The 20,324-nt window shown below is 38.5% G+C and overlaps 1 protein-coding gene across 1 annotated transcript in view; it reads right to left on the bottom strand.

Annotated features, from left to right (window-relative positions):
- C5 (complement C5) overlaps positions 1 to 20,324 on the bottom strand; it is an 85,352-nt gene that overhangs the window by 29,019 nt on the left and 36,009 nt on the right. The window contains exons 18-26 of the mRNA XM_007094347.3: positions 17,984 to 18,074; positions 15,870 to 15,943; positions 15,033 to 15,172; positions 12,819 to 13,046; positions 11,311 to 11,371; positions 6,325 to 6,414; positions 4,233 to 4,445; positions 3,688 to 3,763; positions 190 to 349 (exon numbers count right to left, since the gene is read on the bottom strand). Coding sequence (XP_007094409.2) covers positions 190 to 349; positions 3,688 to 3,763; positions 4,233 to 4,445; positions 6,325 to 6,414; positions 11,311 to 11,371; positions 12,819 to 13,046; positions 15,033 to 15,172; positions 15,870 to 15,943; positions 17,984 to 18,074 — 1,133 coding nt within the window. The remainder of the gene's footprint in view (positions 1 to 189; positions 350 to 3,687; positions 3,764 to 4,232; positions 4,446 to 6,324; positions 6,415 to 11,310; positions 11,372 to 12,818; positions 13,047 to 15,032; positions 15,173 to 15,869; positions 15,944 to 17,983; positions 18,075 to 20,324) is intronic.

Below are 20,324 nucleotides of genomic sequence, written 5' to 3' on the forward strand. Positions count from 1 at the left end.
ATGTCAAAGACATCACTCATGTGACCTATACTGAATTTTCTGAACTTTCATATTCTTTGCTTGTACGTGACAGGACTTTCTTAAAGGGTTACGTATGTTTTCTCTTCTTGAAACTCCTAAAATAGGATGAGAACAAAACTCAAACTTGTAAATTAAACTGTTGCTAATCTGTATACTTGGTTTCCTTACCTGTAATTTTATTGGTTGATAGCCCGAATTCTCCTTGAAAGATCCATTTTCTAGTTGACAATTCTCCACCAGCCACAATAAAGTATTACAAATTGAATTTTGGTTCTGTTCTATGTATTTATTTAATTGTCCAAGCACTCTTAAAGCAAAGGCTGTTAACCTTTAAGACAAAATCACATGATGAATATTTAGATGTTCAATCCCTATGGGCTCCCAATTTATAGTGTGTTTTAGTTAAAGCAATATTTATTCTTTAAAAGAAAATAATATTTTTAATCATACAGTTCTGAAGTAAGTTGTCACCATTGCACAGAGGAAGAGAAGATTTTAGGAAGATCTCCAAAAGCATTCAGTCAACAAATGTGAACAGCACATCTTTGGTGATTGCAGTATTGTTGACCAGCACACAAACTAAAAAGTGGTGCCTGATGATTAAAAACAAAATTACTCTAAAGTTAAAGACAATAGTGGTGAAGCAAATAGTTTTGAGTCAGGGCATGGACACATGAACTTGAGACACTGAGGAGCAAAATCCTAAAACTCTAGATTGTAAAATGGGTAAAGCGGTCTAATCTAAAGTCTTGTCCAAAGCCTGAATTTTCCTCCCCAACATTCGTGGGAGTGTTTGCCTCGCTTCTCCTTGAGCCATGCCATTGATGCAGAACTCACCACCTCACAAGGAAGCTTGAACTGTCATGATTACTGAGGTGTTTGGTTTTTTTGTTTTGCTTTGTTTTTGCTTTTTGAAGCAATTTCAGTCTTTACTAAGATCTCTCAAAGAATACATAAGAGTATCTAATTCATAAGCCCACAACGCCTCTACTCCCTCCTCCCGCTCCCGTTCTCTCTCTCCGAGCTGCCAAGAGCTGCCCACTCTTCGGCCCCTCAGGTGCTTTTGAAAGTCAGCCCACTTGACTTTAACCCTCACTTAAGAAATTATTTTCATTTTTCTTTCTACAAGGAATGATGCATTATTCTACGTACTTTTTTTGTATCTTCCTTATATTTCTCAAAAAAATATTTTGAAAGTATTCAGGTACTGACCATTTTCTTCTGTGTATATGTTTCTCTCAAGGAACTTGTAGAGTTGGGTCTGGGAAAGTACCCAAATATTTCTGTGTTTCTGGCTGAACTCAGGCTTGCCTAGAACTCTTGAGAGGTATTTACTGAGAGGTGTCTACTGAGAGGTTATTGTATCTTCTGGGGGGAAAGGGGGATTTTCTGTTCTCTAGGCATTTAGTCCCCAGCTGCTGCTGTGCTGGTTTCCAGTCTCACCAACACCAACCCCTTGCATCCTGGTTGGTATCCTCCAGTCGGCATGTTCCAGGGGTCTATGTGTCTTTTAAAATGTGCCACCCACACATGGTTAGACCCACTTCTAAGGTACAATCCATGGGACTTGATCACTGATTGGATATAGAACAAAAAGGAAAGGGAAGATTCAAACTTTAGTATAGAGTATTGCTGCCCACATATTAAGGAAACAAAAACAAAAGAATGAATTTGGCATGGATTATGTTTGAAGGGCTTTGATTCCCAGATCCCTAGAAATATGGATCTGGAGCTTAGGAAAAAAGTTAGGCCTTGAGACATTAATTAGGGAATCACCTGTGTAGAAATTATGGAAATCATGGGTTAGGATGAGATTGCACAATGAGAAACTACAGAAAATAAGAGGGTCAAGAATGAAATCCTGGGGACTGTCAGTAGTTAAAAGGGCATAATATAAAAGTCAGTTATTCCAGATTGTAAAGTTCTTTTTTTTTAATTTTTTAATGTTTATTTATTTTTGAGAGAGAGAGGACAGAGTGTGAGCAGGGGAGGGGCAGAGAGGGAAGGAGACACAGAATTGGAAGCAGGCTCCAGGCTCCAAGCTGTCAGCACAGAACCCATGAACCGTGAGATCATGACCTGAGCAAAAGTTGGACACTCGACAGACTGAGCCACCCAGGCGCCCCGTAGATTGTCAGATCCTTAAAAGTGTTTCACACAGTTGAATCTACAAGGCACCTGGAACACCATGTTTTCATTAAATATTTCGTCAGCACATGATAGCATTTTTTGAAAGCAGATTGCCTTGTAGCCTTTCAATTAATTCCAATGGTCTTTCCTTCAAATCATCAGAAATAAGGAGGTTATCATGCTTCACTGAATAAGCACTTCGTGAGCACCTGCTATGTGTCAGGTATGTACCAGGCACGAGGAACCCTTGGAACTGCCCGTGTGGAGAGTACATTCTAGCGGCAAGATAGACTACATGTGAGATAAGTAAGAATGTTAGTGACAAATTTTAAGGAGAAAAGGAAAGCTTGGGATGAAATGTTGGGATGAGAATGAGATTAGAACGATTAGCAGAGGCCTCGCTGAGAAGGTGACTTTTGGTAAAGACCTGAGGGAGGTAAGGGAACTAGGCACTGATGCCTGGGGAGGAGCATCTCGGACAGAGGGAACAGTCAGTGCAAAGGCCCTAAAGTGGAAGCATCCCGCTAGGTTCAAGGAACATCGAAGAGGCCAGTAGGGCTTGCGTGGAATAAAAGAGAGAAGTGAGGGATGCAGTTGGAGAGGTGAGGCGAGGCCAGACCAGGTAGGGTCGTTCACAGTAAGAAGTCTGGTTTTTACCCAGGGTAAGTTGGGAAGCTCCTGAACCGTTTCGAGTGACGTGACCTAACTTATGTTTTAACAGGGTCACTCCAGCAGCTGTGTTCAGCATAGACAAAGAAGGGCAAGGGCTGAAGACAAAAGACAAGGGGAGGTTAGTGCAATAACCCAGGTAAGAAATGATATATTACTTGGTCATCAAAAAGAATGAAATCTTGCCATTTGCAACAACATGGATGGAACTAGAGTGTATCATGCTAAGCAAATTAAGTCAGTCAGAGAAGAGTAAATATTGTATGATTTCACTCATATGTGGAATTTAAGAAACACAACAGATGAACATAGGGGAAGGGAAGGAAAATTCAGATAAAAACAGAGAGGGAGGCAAACCATGAGAGACACTTGAATACAGAGAACAAACTGAGGGTTGTTGGAGGGGAGGTGGGTGAGGGGATGGGCATTAAGGAGGGCACTTGTTGGGATGAGCACTGGGGGTCGTACATAAGTGATGAATCACTAAATTCTACTCCTGAAACCATTATTACACTATATGTTAACTAACTTGGATTTAAATAAAGTTAGAAAAAGAAAGAAAGGAAGAAAGAAAGAAAGAAAGAAAGAAACAAACAAACAAACAAACAAACAAACAAACAAGAGTGGCTTGGACCAGGATGGTGTGATGGGGTTGGTGAGAAGCAGCCAACTTCAGGATATGTTTTGAAGGTACAGCCAAAAGTATTTGCTGGATCGGATGTGGCTTGTAAGAGAAAGAGGGCAATGAAAAATTACTAGACTTTTAGCCTGAGCAACTGGATGAATGGACTTTCCATTAAGACCGTTATTCTTTAGTTAGTTAGGCAACCATTTTATGAAAATGCAAATCAAAACCTTTATACTCACCAAGTGCTAGCACTGCCACCCTTCCACATGCTGTAAGAAGAGTCAGCATTTCTGTAGGACATGATGCTCACCATCCCTACGAGGCACCAGAGAAAGAACACAGTGCTTCACTGACCTCTATCTCTACTCACAGAGTGCTTTATTAGCTCCTGGGAATGGTAAACTTCCTTCGGTGCTGGGCAGCACGCATGTGCTCTGTGGCCAACGTTAAATTTCTCAAAAGAAGTATGTGAACTGCTTGAATTGGGAATTATCAAGTAGAACATTCTGAGCTCATTCAAGAAGTAAGGAAGTGCTCTGTAGAGTTTGGAAGGCAGATGTCTTGTCTCTCATCCAGGCATTTTGGTAAGTTAAGCCAAAATGCTACAGAAAATAGTGTTTATTTATGTAGTTGCATCTACCTCACGATTCTCTTTTTGTAGAAATGCTTTTACAATTATGTGTTTGTATAATTCATAAAATTATATATTGGTTTAATGGCACCATTGGTTTAAGAACCACAAGATCTTTAGGTATAATGTGTAAAATGGATTTTTTTTTTTTACCTTCTTTTAATTTTTTCCTCAGGTTCTGGTTTTGAATAAGTGAATTAGTAGAAAAAATGTTCCAATTTTTTCCTGCTTCCAGGTAGTGAAAAACATAGAATACTGGGACAATGCTCATCAGTTCTGCTTCTGCATTCCCCTTGGGGAGGTGGGTAAGAATGTCAATGCCTTCCTGACTCAGAACTGTAGACATGACCTCTCCTATAAGCAGTCCTGTAATAGACAAACAAACAAAAACTCAAGGTAGATGAAATCAATTGCTATCAACTTCTGAGTAATGGTATATTTTAAACAGAGAGCAGACTTGGGGTGTCTGGGTGGCTCAGTAGGTTAAGCGTCCAACTTCGGCTCAGGTCATGATTTAATGATTCATGAATTTGAGCCCCATGTCGAGCTCTGTGCTGACAGTTCAGAGCCTGGAGCCTGCTTTAGGATCTGTGTCTCCCTCTCTCTTTCTCTCTGCCCCCCCCCCCACTCTGTCTCTCTCTCTCTCTCTCTCTCTCAAAAATAAACACTAAAATTTTAAAAAAAAATTTTTTTTAAATACAGAGAAGAGCAACTCTCTCTGTTCTTTCCTTTTTATCTAAGCAATTGAATTCCTTCTTAGCTGGGGAGAGACAAAATAGATCTGGTCAGGAATATGGATTTAAAAGAAACACCAAGGAGCACCTGGGTGGCTCAGGTGATTGAACGTCCGACTCTTGATTTTGTCTCAGGTCATGATCCCAGGGTCATGGGATTGAGCCCCACCTGGGGCTCTGCACTGAACATAGAGCCTGCTTAAGATTCTCTCTCTGCCCCTCCCCTGCTCTCTCTTTAAAATAAAATACATTAAAAAAATTAAAACAAAAAAGAAAGAAACATGAAGAATAGCCTTAAAAATAACCACTCAAATATGGTGGTAAGATGGTATAATGTAGTGGGCAGATTACTGCATAGAGGACATGGAAAATTAGTTGTCGTTCAACCTGATAGCTTTAGACATTGTAGACCCTATTAATCAATTGCTCCCACAAAGGAAAGCAAAAGCCTGGACTGTGAGGGCTTTGTCCATAACTCATCATGCAATGTTGGGCAAACCAGTATTTACACATCCAATAGGATTGCACATGATTAGACAAGTTGTTCCCTGGGGTGCCTGGGTAGCTCAGTCTGTTAAACATCTGACTTTTTTTTTTCTTTTAATGTTTATTTATTTTTGAGATAAATAAAGAGAGAGAAAGACAGACATACAGACAGACAGAATCCAAAGCAGGCTCTAGGCTCTGAGCTGTCAGCACAGAGCCCGATGCGGGGCTTGAACTCATGTACTACAAGATCACGACCTGAGCCGAAGTTGGAAGCTTAACCGACTGAGCCACCCATGTGCCCCTAAACATCTGACTCTTGATTTCAGCTCAGGTCATGATCTCAAGTTTTGTGAGATTGAGCCCTGTGTCGGTGCTGATAGCGTGGAGCCTGCTTGGGATTCTCTCTCTCTCTCTCTCTCTCTCTCTCTCTCTCTGCCCTTCCCACCCTCACACTCACTTGCATGCTCTCTCTCTCAAAATAAATAAACTTAAAAGTTTTCTCCAGTACTAACATTCTGTGAGTCCAGGGCTCTCTCTGAGCTAAAATGCAGTCAGGACATTCTATTATTTTAATGATATGTTATTGACTTATAAAGGCTAGGGACGAGGGAAAGCCCACCAAAGCTTCCTCTTCCGCCAATGTACCAGAAAGAAGAGAACCCCTTTGGGACTGATGTTGTGTTTCAGTAGAGCAGTGCACCCCTGGTGAGGCCACGTGTATGTCGTAGAGCCTTGTCTGGTGCAAGAGTGGTCGCTAAGATCATGGAAAGTTTTAGAGAAGTCTTTGGGTCAATGATAGCCCCCCACCCTCCATCATGGGAGCATGAACCTCTATTTAAATCAGGCCAGTGGAAGAAGACGGTCGGAAAAGTGGTTGGAGGTTTGAAGGTGGAAGGGGTAGAGATGGGTTTGTATATGCTGCTGAGGAGAGAGGAGGAGAAACAGAATAATCACGAGGATATTTGATTGTAGTGCAAAGCATAAAGTGAAATGAGAAATGAAAATGGCATATGTCAATTTACCTTTTACGCTCACTATCCTTTTGACTTTTGTTTTGGGGACCAAATCTAACGGTATCCTGTATGGGAACTCTTTTCGTCTAGTAACGACACCTGAAAATTAAAAAAAAAAAAATTAGATTGGGGTGGTTGGGCGGATCAGCTAGTTAAGCATCTGACTCTTGATTTTGGCTTGGTTCGTGATCCCATGGTTCATGACATTGAGTTCTGCATTGGGCTCTCTCTCTGCCCCTCCCTCCCTCTCTCTCTCAAAATAAATAAATAAACATTTTAAAAAATTATTGGATTTACACAGAATTCTTGAGGGAGCACCAGTAGCAGATTATTTATAATATACCAGCTTCCAAGGAATTGTTTTAAAAGACTCTTTTATAATAACATTAAAATCTAAAAAGGAAATTAAAAATAATCAAGGATTTTTATCAGACCCTAGGCTTATATAATCTCTTTAAATAGAGCATTCAATTTAACTGTAAGCTTCCTGGTCATTACAAGATAGGAAATAAATAGGATATATAAATTTTATCCACCAGAAAAAAGGAGCACGCCGTTTTGTCCAAAGAGAGAAAATTATTCTCAGAACTGAAAGCTAAAAATAACTAAAGTAATTCCTTAGTCAAGGGTACATGAGATTATCTCCTTTGGGAAACATGCCCTGAAATTCTTTCCAATCTCGCTTCATTTAACTTAGACACTTTTGCTCTATGCGCAATAACAGAGTTTTAGCATACCTGTATCAGAGCATTTTTCTACTTTAATCGTTGGTTTATTTCACAAAAATGACATTTATCATTCTATTGGTAGAACAAGCACTCTGCTGAGCTCTTAAATGCATTGTTATACTGGATCTTACAACAATCCTGTATGCCAAGTCTATTGTCATTATTTTTATTTTATAGATGAGGAAACTGAGGTTTGGAAAGCAACTTGCTCAAGGTCACAGAGCTGTGCAGATGGGGCTTGGATCTGAGCTCAGGAAGTGTTACTGCAGAGCCCACAGCAGTCATCACAAAGAGACCCCCCCCACACACACACACACTATTGTCTTGCCAAGAAAGCTCTGAGGGCAGGAACCATCTCTTATTAAATGTTGTAATCCCAGCATTTAGCACAGTCCCTGGCACAGGGCAGATGTTAACAGAAAATAGTGACATTTTGCCATTCAATGGACAAGCCAGAGGACTTTGCAGAAGAGACAGGAATGTTCCTCAGGTAACTTCTTTCTTCACTAACCTTTAATAAATGCCGAGGATATAATATTGAAATAAAACTCAGTGAAGACATTTAAGAGATTTGCGGTGTGGTTGAAAGAGCATGGGGTTCAGAAGGAGCTCACTCTATACGTGACACGGGGCAGGACACTTCAGCTTTCTATGCCTCACTGTGCTCCTCAGTTCAACAGAGGCAATCACATTTTCCTCCAAGGGTTTTTATGAGGGCGAAAGTAATACAGACAAAGAGTCTGGCAAACAGTTCATGCTCAATACATTGTACTTAATGACAGTAGGCTCTCTGAAATTATCTAAATTCGATCCCCCACTATTTTTCCACTGATGCCCACCCTTGACTATCTCAATTCTCATTAGCAACTGTGCTCCCAGATGGAAAAGGTACAGAAGAGAAAACTAAAACTAAGAGAAGTAAATTTTACTCTTTGTCAGAAAGCATGATAGAAGACTCATCATCACATAAGAAGCTGGATGCCAGAGGTGGGGCCCCTGGGAGGCACAGTCGGTTAAGCATCCTACTTCAGCTCAGGTAGTGATCACAGTTCCTGAGTTTGAGCCCTGTGTCAGGCTCTGTGCTGACAGCTCAGAGCCTGGAGCTGCTTTGGATTCTGTGTCTCCCTTTCTCTCTGCACCTCCCCCACTTGTGCTCTGTCTCTCAAAACTAAATAAACATTAGAAAAATTGTAAAAAAAAAAAAAAAAAAAAAAAAAAGGTAGATGCCAGAGAGATTAAAACATTTACGAGTTAAATCTATAAAACCAATAGTATACAACATTATCTTTGTGAACTAAGGGTGGGGAAAGACTTCTTAAAGATTACCCTCCAAATATATAACAGCCTTAAGGTAAAATTATAATGAATTTGACCGTATCAGAGTAAAGGATTCCTGTTAAAATTATTGCTCAAAAAAGTACACCAGAGACAAAAATCTTAGTATATGTGCTACCAAAGCAAGCACATCAGAGACAAAAATCAATAGACAAGAAAACCCAAATGGCAAATAGGAAATAGGGCAAAAGATAAGAATAGGTAATTCACAGAATAGGAAGCGCAAATGGCCCATAAACATATGGAGAAAGGTTAAAAATCATTTGTAATCAGAAGACTCTACATTAAAACAACGAGATACTGTATGCCCAAGCGGCACATTTTATAGATGCAGGTAATAATACCAAGGGTTGGTAAGGATGTAGGCAGATGACAAGCTTTATGCAATGCTGGTGGATCTGAAAGCAGCACAGTGGTTCTGAAGACCAATATGACAGCTGTAAATAATATTCAGGATATGTATGCCCTTTGACCCAGGGGTCACACTTCTGGATATACAGTCCAGCTAAAGGCTGATGCGGATTTGTAAAGGGAGACATGTAAGGATGTTCAGCATGGTTTATGGTGGTGGAAAATCTGTCTCTAAGAAAAACTGTGGTGGAATAGACTCTGAGACACTATGTAAGAAGCAGTGACTATTTCTTTAAGACAGAGTGTTGCGTTTACAAACTGGCGACATAGAATAGGATGTAGATAGAATAGGATGTAGACGAGGATTTGAGTGCATGTCAGGAAGAGAATGGAACTAAGAGTAGGGGTCAGCAATGCAGGGAGAAAACACGAGAGGGGCCTGCCCTGACCTCCAACGATGTGGTGTGCCAGGAAGAGAGGAGGGCGAGACGGGCTCCCTGCAGCCGAGGGAAGAAAGGATTTGGAGGCAAAGGGGTCGTTGGGGAGAGAAAGCAGGAAGTCAAGATGAGGGCTTGTGGGACTGAGTTTCCAAATTTAGTTCTCATTTTAAGCTGATGTCATGCAATTTTAATTACTTTACAATTTGCTCTGACACTTCCTTCTCCCTCACTGACATATAGTTTTTCAAATTTTCAGTGATGTTATTGTCCATTTACTTTTCCAAATACATCTTAGCCTTTTTTTTTAATGGAATTTTAGGGGCATCTGGGTGGCTCAGTCGGTTAAGCGTCAGACTTTGGCCCAGGTCATGATCTCAAGGTTTGTGAGTTGGAGTTCTGCCTCTGTCAGCACAGAGCCTGCTTGGGATTTTCTTTCTTTCTCTCTGCCCCTCCCCAGCTCACACTCTCTCTCTTTCTCTCTCAAAAATAAATAAATAAATAAATAAATAAATAAATAAATAAATAAATAAATAAATAAACACTTAAAAAATGGAATTCTATAAAGTATCATACTGGTATAGAAATTCCAATATATAAATATTGGAAGTATTTAATAAAATCTCCAAACTCAACTGGACAGAATTACTTGTCATCTTTACCCTATTTAGCTCTCCAGAAAGTAACAAAGCTGCTTAAATCTAAATTGTCTCAAACAATAAGGGAAAAAATCAGATGGCAAGATTGGAAAGAGACATAGACATATTATTTATTTGATCAAGATTTTTGATGGAGAGATTTATCTCCAGATAAAAGATCAATCCCATCTTGTGGCCCTGATGTCCACGCCTGGGATGTGTAAGACAGGGCCATTTTGGGCACAGGAGGCATTAAAGGTACAAAGGAAGGAAAGCCAAAGGACCCAGTGGCTCTGAGGGTTGATTTAATTGCATGAGGCCCCAAACCTCAGGATTTGTAATATCTCTACCCACAGATCCTTCACAATGGACAGGCTGGAAGAAGGTCTGTGGGAAGATAAAATTAAAGAAAAAAGTTAGCATATGCATGTAGGATGAATTTTTCTTTTTGTTACTCTGTTGAAGTCATCCTTAGTATGCTTATGATTCTCAGCTGATTTAAATGTAAACGTCTGAATTCTTTGCTTTCTCAGAGGAAATGTCTTTCTTGATGTGTAAGTAAACTTTTTTTCTCATTGCTATATGACTGAAAGAAAGGAAAATGATTCGATGCAATAATAAGGTAAATTTTAACCATTTACTAAGGACTATGGAAGGCTATCTTCTTTGTTGTTGAAAAGAATTGTTAGTTGAACACATTCTAAATTTCATATATATATATATTATAAATATAAGTATTTATATTTACATATTTATTTCATGTATGTATATACTTAGGCCTTGATTAGATGCTCAAATGTTTGCAAAATTCTAACTGTGAGAAGATTCAGAATATCTTTATTGATGGGTAAAATCAGGGAAGCAGGAACAACGAGGAATGGGTTAGTTAAGTGATTAATCAGCATTTTTGTGTTTTCAAATCATGCATGTTAAATTAGTACATAGATGACTTTTTCTTAGGTGTTCTTTGGATTGATAGCTCTATAAGAAAGTATTGTAAATTATTGTGATAGATACAAAATGACTAATATATAAGAGAAATCATGCAATTATTACTATTTCAATGCTTTGCACTAAAACTAATGGAATTATTTCTCTTTGTTCTAAACACGTTCAGATTACAGTATAACACATGCTATGAAGAATGTCAATGAACTAAGAAGTGGTATTTCTGATCCCATACAATTAACATTAAAAAATTTTTTTTAATGTTTATTTTTGAGAGACAGAGTGCAGGCAGGAGAGGGGCAGAGAGAGAGGGAGACACAGAATCTGAAGCAGGCTCCAGGCTCTGCACTACCAGCACAGAGCCCGACTTGGGGCTCGAACTCACAGATTGTGAGATTGTGAGATCGTGACATGAGCTGAAGTTGGTTGCTCAACCAACTGAGGCACCCAGGCACCCCCAGACAATTAACATTTTAAAAAACAGTGTTTCAGGTTACCTATACACTTGAATTTCTAGGGCAAAAGATAACATATAAAATACAAAATCATTTTGCCTACCATAAATACCCCTTGGGTCCAGAGTAACACCAGCATAACTTTCCTTTTTGACACCTTCTGGCTAAAAAGGCAGAAAACATTCAGTCAAGAATATAATTAAACTTAACTCCCTCAGTTAACTTGTTCCTCATTTAACTGTAACTTAATTTGTTCACTGGATTTTGGATGCCCCCTTCAAATGACAAAAGAACATAATTAAATTTATATGACCTGAATTCTTGGATCAACTTGACCACTTTCTGATTGAAAAATCATTTTTTTAAAGGTCAAATATGTTTAGATATTTACATTCATACATGCAAGGATAAGATTTTCTGGCTATTTTCATAATAGAGCAAATACTTAAATAGAAGTTATTATAAGCCAGGTAATTGATCTAAGTGCTTTGTATGTATTAGCTCATTTAACCTCAAAAAATACTCTATGAAGTAGATGATATTATTACTCCCATTTGATAGATGAGGAAAATGACACATAGAGAAATCAAGAAAATTATCCAATGTCACACCGCTTGTAAGCAGTGGAGCCAGGATTCAAACACAGAGAGCCTGTCTTCAGAGTCTGTGCATGGAAACACCATGCAAGGATGCATAGAGCATGCCTTGGACAAAATAGGTCAGTACATGTTTACTGAAGTGATTTCATGGCTTAAAACAGAAATCAGAGAATGAAGACCCAAGAAGGCCCAGTTCTGTCATTAACTAGCCATGTGACTCTTGGTGAGAATCTTAATCTTAGTAAAATAACATGAAAACACTCAACAGACTATGTGGGTAAATAGTACTCTAATAAATGATAGTTTTCTTTTTTACCCTGTTTACTCATTTGTAAATGGAAAATTTCTGTAGACTATAAATCCTAAACTGTAAATGCATGGGCTGTATCTTATCTACTGTTATATCTCCAATACCTGGCATAATGTCTGGCACATAGATTTTAAGACCTTCTGAATGTGCTAGGGGGAAAAAGCTTGAAAGGCTAGATACCAAATTGTTAAAGCTGTATATCTCTGGGTGTGGGAGTTATCAGTGATTTAATTTTCTTCTCTGTGGTTTTTCAGTATTCTATATTTTCTACAATAAGCAAGTATCATTGTTTTATTTAAATTTTAAAACACTATGTCAGACTTAAGGAAAAGTTATGATAATAGTAAAAAAAAAAATCTGAGATAACCTCCCCCCCAGTTTCCCACAAATGTTACCATTTTATTACATTTACATTATTCTTCTCTGTGTTCTTTCTGAACCACTTAGTGATAAGTTGCTGACATTTTTTTCAGACTGAAAAAAGTTGGGTTTTTTTGTTGTTATTGTTCTTTTCCTTTCTTTTTAAAAATTTTAATTCCAGTGTAATCAACATACATCATTATATTAGTTCCAGGTGTACAATACAGTGATTCAACAATTCTATACATTACTCAGTGCTCATCACGGTTAAGTGTACTCTTAATTCCCTTTCTATGAAAAAAGTGTTTTTAAAAAGAATCAGAAAAAGCATATTTTTCTTACCACCACTCGTAATGTTTTTACTAAGATTTCTTTTCCAAGTGAAGTCTCCAGTGAAAAGTTGATGTTGTGGAGGCCGATTTCCAGGGGAAGCACGCTGAAGGTCACCAAATGACTGGAGGAACCTTCTACTCTCTGGGACAGACATTTGGAGGGATTTATGCCCTGGTGGCCAATGGCTTGGCTTCCGGATGTACAGATTCCCTCCACGGCAGACATTTTAACACAGAACTGAAATATCACCAGTAAACAGTTACATTAAAACACTTTATGATAAGGAAAGTATGCCTGGACCATGTTTGTCTGGATACAAACTCTCCCTGATATTTTTACAGTGTTAAATAATCCCTTAGATTCTAAGGCAGAGGAGAAATGTGTATCAAAATCCTTATACAATTTAAACTAAATCCTCAAGCAATTACTTGACACTTGGGGTCTTATAATCATAGAATTTAAATATATTTCAATGTCAGCGGCACCTGGGTGGCTCAGTTGGTTAATCTTCGTTTCGGCTTGGGTCTTGATCTCATGGCTCATGAGTTCTAGCCCCCATTGGGCTCGATGCTGACAGTGTGGAGCCTGCTTGGGATTGTCTCTCTCTCCCTCTCTCTGCTCCCCCACAGCTTGTGCTCACTGTCTCTCTTTCTCTGCCTCTGCCCCTACCCTGCTCATGCTCTCTCTCCCTCAAAATAAATAAATAAACTTAAAAAAATATTTTGATTTCAGATATCTACTTTTTTTGCATCATAGTATGAGGGTGATCAATAGAAAACATTCAAGCATAGCATATACAACATTAGGAGAGTGAAATGGAAATATGTATTCACAGAGGAATTGGTATTTAATCTGTTGGTAATTACAGTTTATTTGGGTATATTAAAATGGAATTTTATGGCATTTAGATTCTGCTATATACATTCAGAAATTTGATATAACCATTTCATTAAAATATTAATATTTAAATATTCCAAAAGTTATAGATTAGCATATTTTTTGAACTTATGATAAAAAATTTTAGAAGCTAATTCAAAATATGCCAATGGGGTACATAGCTTTCCCCTCAGCATTTAGAGAGCATGTAAGCAAAATTTTTGGAAACCGCTGAGAATGAAATTAGAGCTTTTTAAAAAATATAGTTATTATGTGGATGGAACTGGAGGGTATCATGCTAAGCAAAATTAGTCAGAGAAAGACAAATATATGACTTCACTCATATGAGGAATTTAAAATACAAAACAGATGAACATAAGAGAAAGGAAACAAAAATGATATAAAAACAGGGAAGGGGACAAAACATAAAAGACTCTTAAATATAGAGAACAAACAGGGTTACTGGAGGGGTTTGGGGAGGGGGGATGGGCTAAATGGGTAAGGGGCATTCAGGAATCTACTCCTGTAATCACTGTTGCACCATATGCTAACTAACTTGGATGTAAATTAAATAATACATAAATTTAAAAAAATAAATAAAAACTATAGTTAGATTTTTGGACACACTGAGTTCCCATATAAAGTTTTGTGACTGTGATTTTCAAATGAAATCAGTCACCCTATTGCATAATTCTCTATTTAGCTGTGAGCGGCAAAAAGAAGAGAAATGGTGGGTCCAACCATGGTTGGAGTTTTTCAGGGAGTGTACCCAGGAGTGAGAGAGAGTTAAGGGAATTAACATGACTTTAACTAGTGTGGTTTATTATTATAGTGGTAGTTTATGGATTCTAACCTGAACAAGGAGCGAAGTAAAGACAGCAGAGGGCTAATGGATAACAGAGGAGTGAGGAAGTCAAGGGATTGGAGGTTTCAGTGATGTGCAGACCTGTAGCTACAAAGTAACGGTGCGATGTCTGAAATAACTTTCAGAGGGGACCCGGACATCTACAAAGCAAAGATGAGCATGACTGGTAAAGACAGAGAGAAGGAAAGGGCTGTTAGATGCAAGACGATGAAGAAACTCAGAATCCAGGGACATAAATGAACTGCCTGTGAAGCCCTTTCTCTGAGCCTCCACAGTATACTGATTATCTTACAGACTTGTATTCTTCTTTAAATTGGAGTTATAAGAATACATGTCTTAAGTCTGCCTTTCTTCATCCCTTCACTGAGCTGAATTTTTGTGTTTTGTGTGTGTACGTGATCATTCCATGAATAGAATTCATATAAAATCAGAGAATTCTTCCTTTTTCCATTTATCTGAACATACCATAAATACCTACTCACCTGCATACCAGACATTCTATAGTTGTAAACAGTTCCTTTCAACTGGATCTGCTCCCCTCGCACAACAGAATATGGTATATTCACTTCCAGGAAGACATCTTTGAACACCTGTGCCTTGAGAGTATCAGCAACACATATACCTTCGGTCCAAAGGGAAAGCAAAGTAGAGGCATATTAGGGAATTCCTATTAATGCCTTGTTAGTACTACTACACCTAAGAATTGCTGTCCTTCAAGGAAAAAGGAATACTGTATCATATTTTTCTGTGTACTGTCATGTCCTTGAATTTTCCACTCATTGATCTTTATTTCAATAATTGTTGGTATTAACAGAAAACTTCATTTCTCCAACAAATATTTAATTCTATTTAAGGCATGAGAATGTTTATCAACTGAAGTGCCAAATCTCTTTTTGGATATGCATTATTGGCTCTATTTAATAGGTATAAAATTTTGATTGTGGAAACCACGATTTTAAAGAAATAAAAAATACAAACAGATGAAACCAACCCTGAAGTGATTTATAAAGTACCTCCACTAAATCACCACAAAAGGGAATTAGCCCAAGGGAAAAGTAATACATTTGCTTCTAACTCTACTCAAGCTGCCAGTCACTGAGAAAAACAAAGGAAATGGGAAATGGACATTAGCATTTATAAAATGCTCGTCAATATGGTCAGAGATATGGGCATATCCAAGTCTTTTTGTAGTATATTAAAAAGATATTTAACAAATGACACCACTGAAGTCCTGGGTGAGTTTATAAATTATAACAAAAAAACCACATTTTGCTAACAAAATCACTCCTTAAATGAGCATACAACTTAAGTTTGCTTACCACTATTTGAAATGCCAACACCTTGAATTTCCCAGGTAGTTAGAGAATCAGGTAGCACAAACTGCAATTGGCTTCTGAAAATTAATGTGTTAATATTCAAATACAGTGAAACATTGAGTAGCCCAATTTGCCCCCATTCACTAAACAGAATGTTTGCTGCCTACTACTTTAGAAGAAAGAAAAAATTCACAATAAAGCAAAATGACGTCAGGTGTTAAGGAAAAATCAAACCAGAAAAATATATTCATTAAGTCTCCTACTTGTTGCTTGTTTTTAAATATTTCACTTGTATGAGAATTCAAATTCAGAAAGATGCCTTTGAAACACCGCAAACTCAAAACATACAGAAAAAATATTTCTCGTGTGCTATGTTCTAAAATAGGGCAGAAAGGTAATGCATCTTAACGGTGCTCATAGCAAAGTCAACATAACTAAGAATTTCTTTTTTTAATATATATTTAGGGAGAGAGGGCGGGGTGGGGGAGGGAGGTAGAGAGAACCCCAAACAGGCTCTGCTGTGTCAACATGGAGCTAGACTAGGGCCCCATCCTGAACCGTGCGTGACCTGAGCTGAACTCAAGAGTCAGATGCCCAACCGACTGAGCCACCCAGGGGCCCCCATAATGAAAAAATTCTGGTTAAGATTAAGCTTATACATTTATTTCTTTGATCCAACAAATAGCTGTTGTCCACCAACCTTGAGTCAGGCATAGCACTAAATACTGAATATGCAGCACTTACGAGATAAAAACCTATTCTCAAGTAGTTTATAGTCTAGTAGAAGAGACAGTTAAGTAAATACATTGTAGTTCATTGTAATAACTGTACCAATAAATCATCTAAAAAGTTCAGAGCCAGTGTGCATTGATTCAACAGATTTATTTGAGTGCCTCTAACAAGCTGGACCCTATGCCAGGTCTGGAATATAAAAGAGTAATCTGAATTTAGTCTTTGCCCTGAAAGAATCCTTCTCATGTGGGAGACAGCAGGTAAACAGGCCATTATAACACTGTATGATATAGGCAACAGGGTTGACTGGGAGGGGTAATTACCCCAGTCACTGATAGGGTGGGGGAGAGTGGTGGGAAGGCTTACCAGAGGAAGTGCTAGCCCCGGGGGAATGTCAGCTGAAATGGGTGACACTGTGGAGGAAAACTTAGAGGAGACGAGGGTAGAGACGAGGAGACCCATTTTAAGACTGATGCCAGTGTTGGGCCTTGGGGCTTGAAAAGTCGATGCTTAGAGCCCCCAAGGGACAGTGATGCTCAGGGACTCAGCACTGTTCATCACTGTTTCCAGTGCCTGGGATAGAGTAGGCATTCCCTAAGAGTGTGTTGAAAAACAAGAAGAGAATCTTTCTTCTTATTAATCAGTATTTATTTTCTAATACAGATATTTCAGGATGAAAATGCCTGCTTAATTCTCTCTCTGCCTCTCCTCTGTTCTCTCTCTCTCTCTCTGTCACAAAAATAAATAAATATAAATAAATAAATAAATAGATAAATAAATAAATAAATAAATAAATAAATAAATAAATAAAATGGGGCACCTGGGTGGCTCAGTTAGTTAAGCATCTGACTCTTGATTTCAGCTCAGGTCCTGATCTCAGGGTTTGTGAGTTTGAGCCCCGTGTCAGGCTCTGCACTGTCAGCATGGAGCCTGCTTGGGATTCTCTCTCTCCTTCACTATCTGTCTCTTCCCTGCTCTCTCCCCGCCCACCCCCCCCCCCAAAAAAAAAAGATGAGGGAGAAGAAGAAGAAAAAGAAGAAAGAAAGAACAGAAAAGAAAAGACAAGACAAGATGATGGCTGCTCACTGCAGCATATAGCACACATTTGAGCAAAGGCTTACTGAAGCGGGATGAAATTAAATAGAATAGTACCCTTCCTTACCAAGAGTTAATTTTGTCCTGGAAGTAATGACTAGAGCAAAGCACACATTAAAAAAAAAAAAAAAAAAAAAAAAAGGTAAAGCAAATAAAACAAAATTTAACCAAATGGTAATATTGCCTTAACTCTTAAATAAACTATTGGGAAATGGGTAGTTTCCAGATTTATGGCCATAATATTTGCATTTTCCCACATTTTTCAGAGGAAAGTCAAAGAAGTATAATACCTTCTGGGGACATGATGAACTTCCCATAACCAGCTTTCTGGAAAATAGCTCCTTATTTCTGGCTTGCTCACTGGTAACAGGGTCTTTATATCTGGGGGGAAAAAGTATATGTGATTATGAAAAAACAACACGCATTTTATTTAGAGCCAAATTTTAAAACGTGGACAGACATTAATCTATAACTTAAATATTTTCTGAAAGGTCAATGAAACATTTTGTTTAGTGATTTTCAAATAGAGCTTTATTAATTTTTTTTAATGCTTATTTATTTTTGAGAGAGAGAGAGAGAGAGAGAGAGAGAGACAGAAAGCAAGCGGGGAAGGGACAGAGAAAGAGGGAGACACAGAATCTGAAGCAGGCCCCAGGCTCTGAGCTGTCAGCCCAGAGCCCAACACAGGGCTTGAACCCACAAACCGTGAGATCATGACCTGAGCCAGTCAGACGCTTAACCAAGTGAGCCACCCAGGTGCCCCCCAAAATAGAACTTTATTTATTTTTTAATAAAGTTCATTCATTCATTTTGAGAAAGAGAGGGTGCAAGCAGGGTAGGCACAGAGAGAGAGAGGAGAGAGAGAGAATCCCAAGCAGGCTCTGCACTGTCAGCACAGAGCCCAATGCAAGGCTTGAACGCATGAACTGTGAGATCGTCACCTGAGCTGAAGTTGGACGTTTAATGGGCTGAGCCATCCGGGCGCCCCACAAAATAGAACTTTAAAGGTCTTGGAATTTCTCCACTAATAGTACTGAGAGAACAAATAAAGCACAAAAATATCTTCAATGATTTGTTTCTTAAATTGCTAAATGTTTAGTGTTCCTGAGATTATAGAAGATACTCATCAATCTATAAAGTTATTTGCATTTTTTCTATTACAGTAATTGTGTTTATATTATAAAATAAAGAAGGTTTACCTAAGGGAAATTTATTTCTACTTCCCTTAATAAAATGGACAGAATTTCTGCTTCTGTCCAAGATGCACTGATAAGAGTTACTCTTTTGCCTTAAAAAAAAAAATCAAGAAAGAAAAAAACCCCAGGAACTAAAAACACCAGGCACGTTATATAAAACAACAGTTTTCAGACATTAGAGCATAAGTGACCCAGGGCCATGATTCCTGAGAGAAGGGACACTGGTTTGTTGAACCCTGAAATTGTCCAGGTTTACTGTCTGCAGGCAGTTTTCAGGCTGCAGAACAGGGAAAGAAACCCATGTAGACCTTTGCAGAGTTGCAAAACCTGTAGGAGTTTTGGGAGGCCAACCTGTCTAGAATGAGGGGCAGAGCGGAGCACCAGAGAGGTGGGGTGGATTGGGGGCAATAGCAGAAACTCAGTTCCATGCAGTGGAAGCCAAACCAGATGATTATAGTTGAAAAACCGGACAATGAAAAATATATGTACTAGGTGGCTTGTGAAAATGCTCCTTGAAATAAGCAAACATCTGAAAACAACCTAAATATATCTAATAACATGGTTTTTAAGAAATGACCACAAAAATTTACGTTTGCAGAAATATATCCATTCGGATGGACGCTGTTTAAGACACACTGTTAAGAGAAACAGATTCTGAAAACAGGAGCTGTCATTCTGCTTTTGTTCCTTTTGTTTTGATTAGATATAGATGCAATGAAAGTCCTGAAAGTTCTGGAAACATATCAATGAGAGTTTTCTAAATCCTGAAAATATATTTTATTGAAATGGAAGATTTAATCTTTTGTGTAAGTACACTTAACCTCATGCTAGGTTTAGAAATTGTTTGCTATATTTGGTCAACATAGGCATCAACAAAATTTTTAATGGTTGTAATATCACAGAACCCTAGAATTCTAGAACTCAAAGGCATGTTGGAGATCATCTAAGCCTACACTTCTTGCTTTAAAAATGAGGAGGTTGAGGCTCAGAGGAGATACATAATGATTCAAGTTTATAGAAAGAGCTGGCCTTACACTTGCCCTTGGGTCTTAACTGTGGCCCCGTGCGCTCTGTTCTCTACTACATATGCCTCCTTTGATTCCCCAAAACAATAACTGATTTTCTTCTAATGGGCATTTTTTTTCCTAATTTCAATTAAAAATTTTGTTCTTTTTTTATGTTTATTTATTTTTGAGAGAGAGGGAGAGAGAGAGAGAGAGAGCATGAGCAGGGGAGGGGCAGAGAGAGAGAGAGAGAGCATGAGCAGGGGAGGGGCAGAGAGAGAGAGAGAGAGAGAGAGAGAGAGTGAGCATGAGCAGGGGAGGGGTTAGAGAGAGAGGGAGACCCAGAATCTGAAACACGCTCCAGGCTCCCAGATGTCAGCACAGAGCCCAACGTGGGGCTCAAACTCATGAACTGTGAGATAGTGACTTGA

This window comes from Panthera tigris, chromosome D4, assembly GCF_018350195.1.
Source record: "Panthera tigris isolate Pti1 chromosome D4, P.tigris_Pti1_mat1.1, whole genome shotgun sequence".
Taxonomy (NCBI): domain Eukaryota; kingdom Metazoa; phylum Chordata; class Mammalia; order Carnivora; family Felidae; genus Panthera; species Panthera tigris.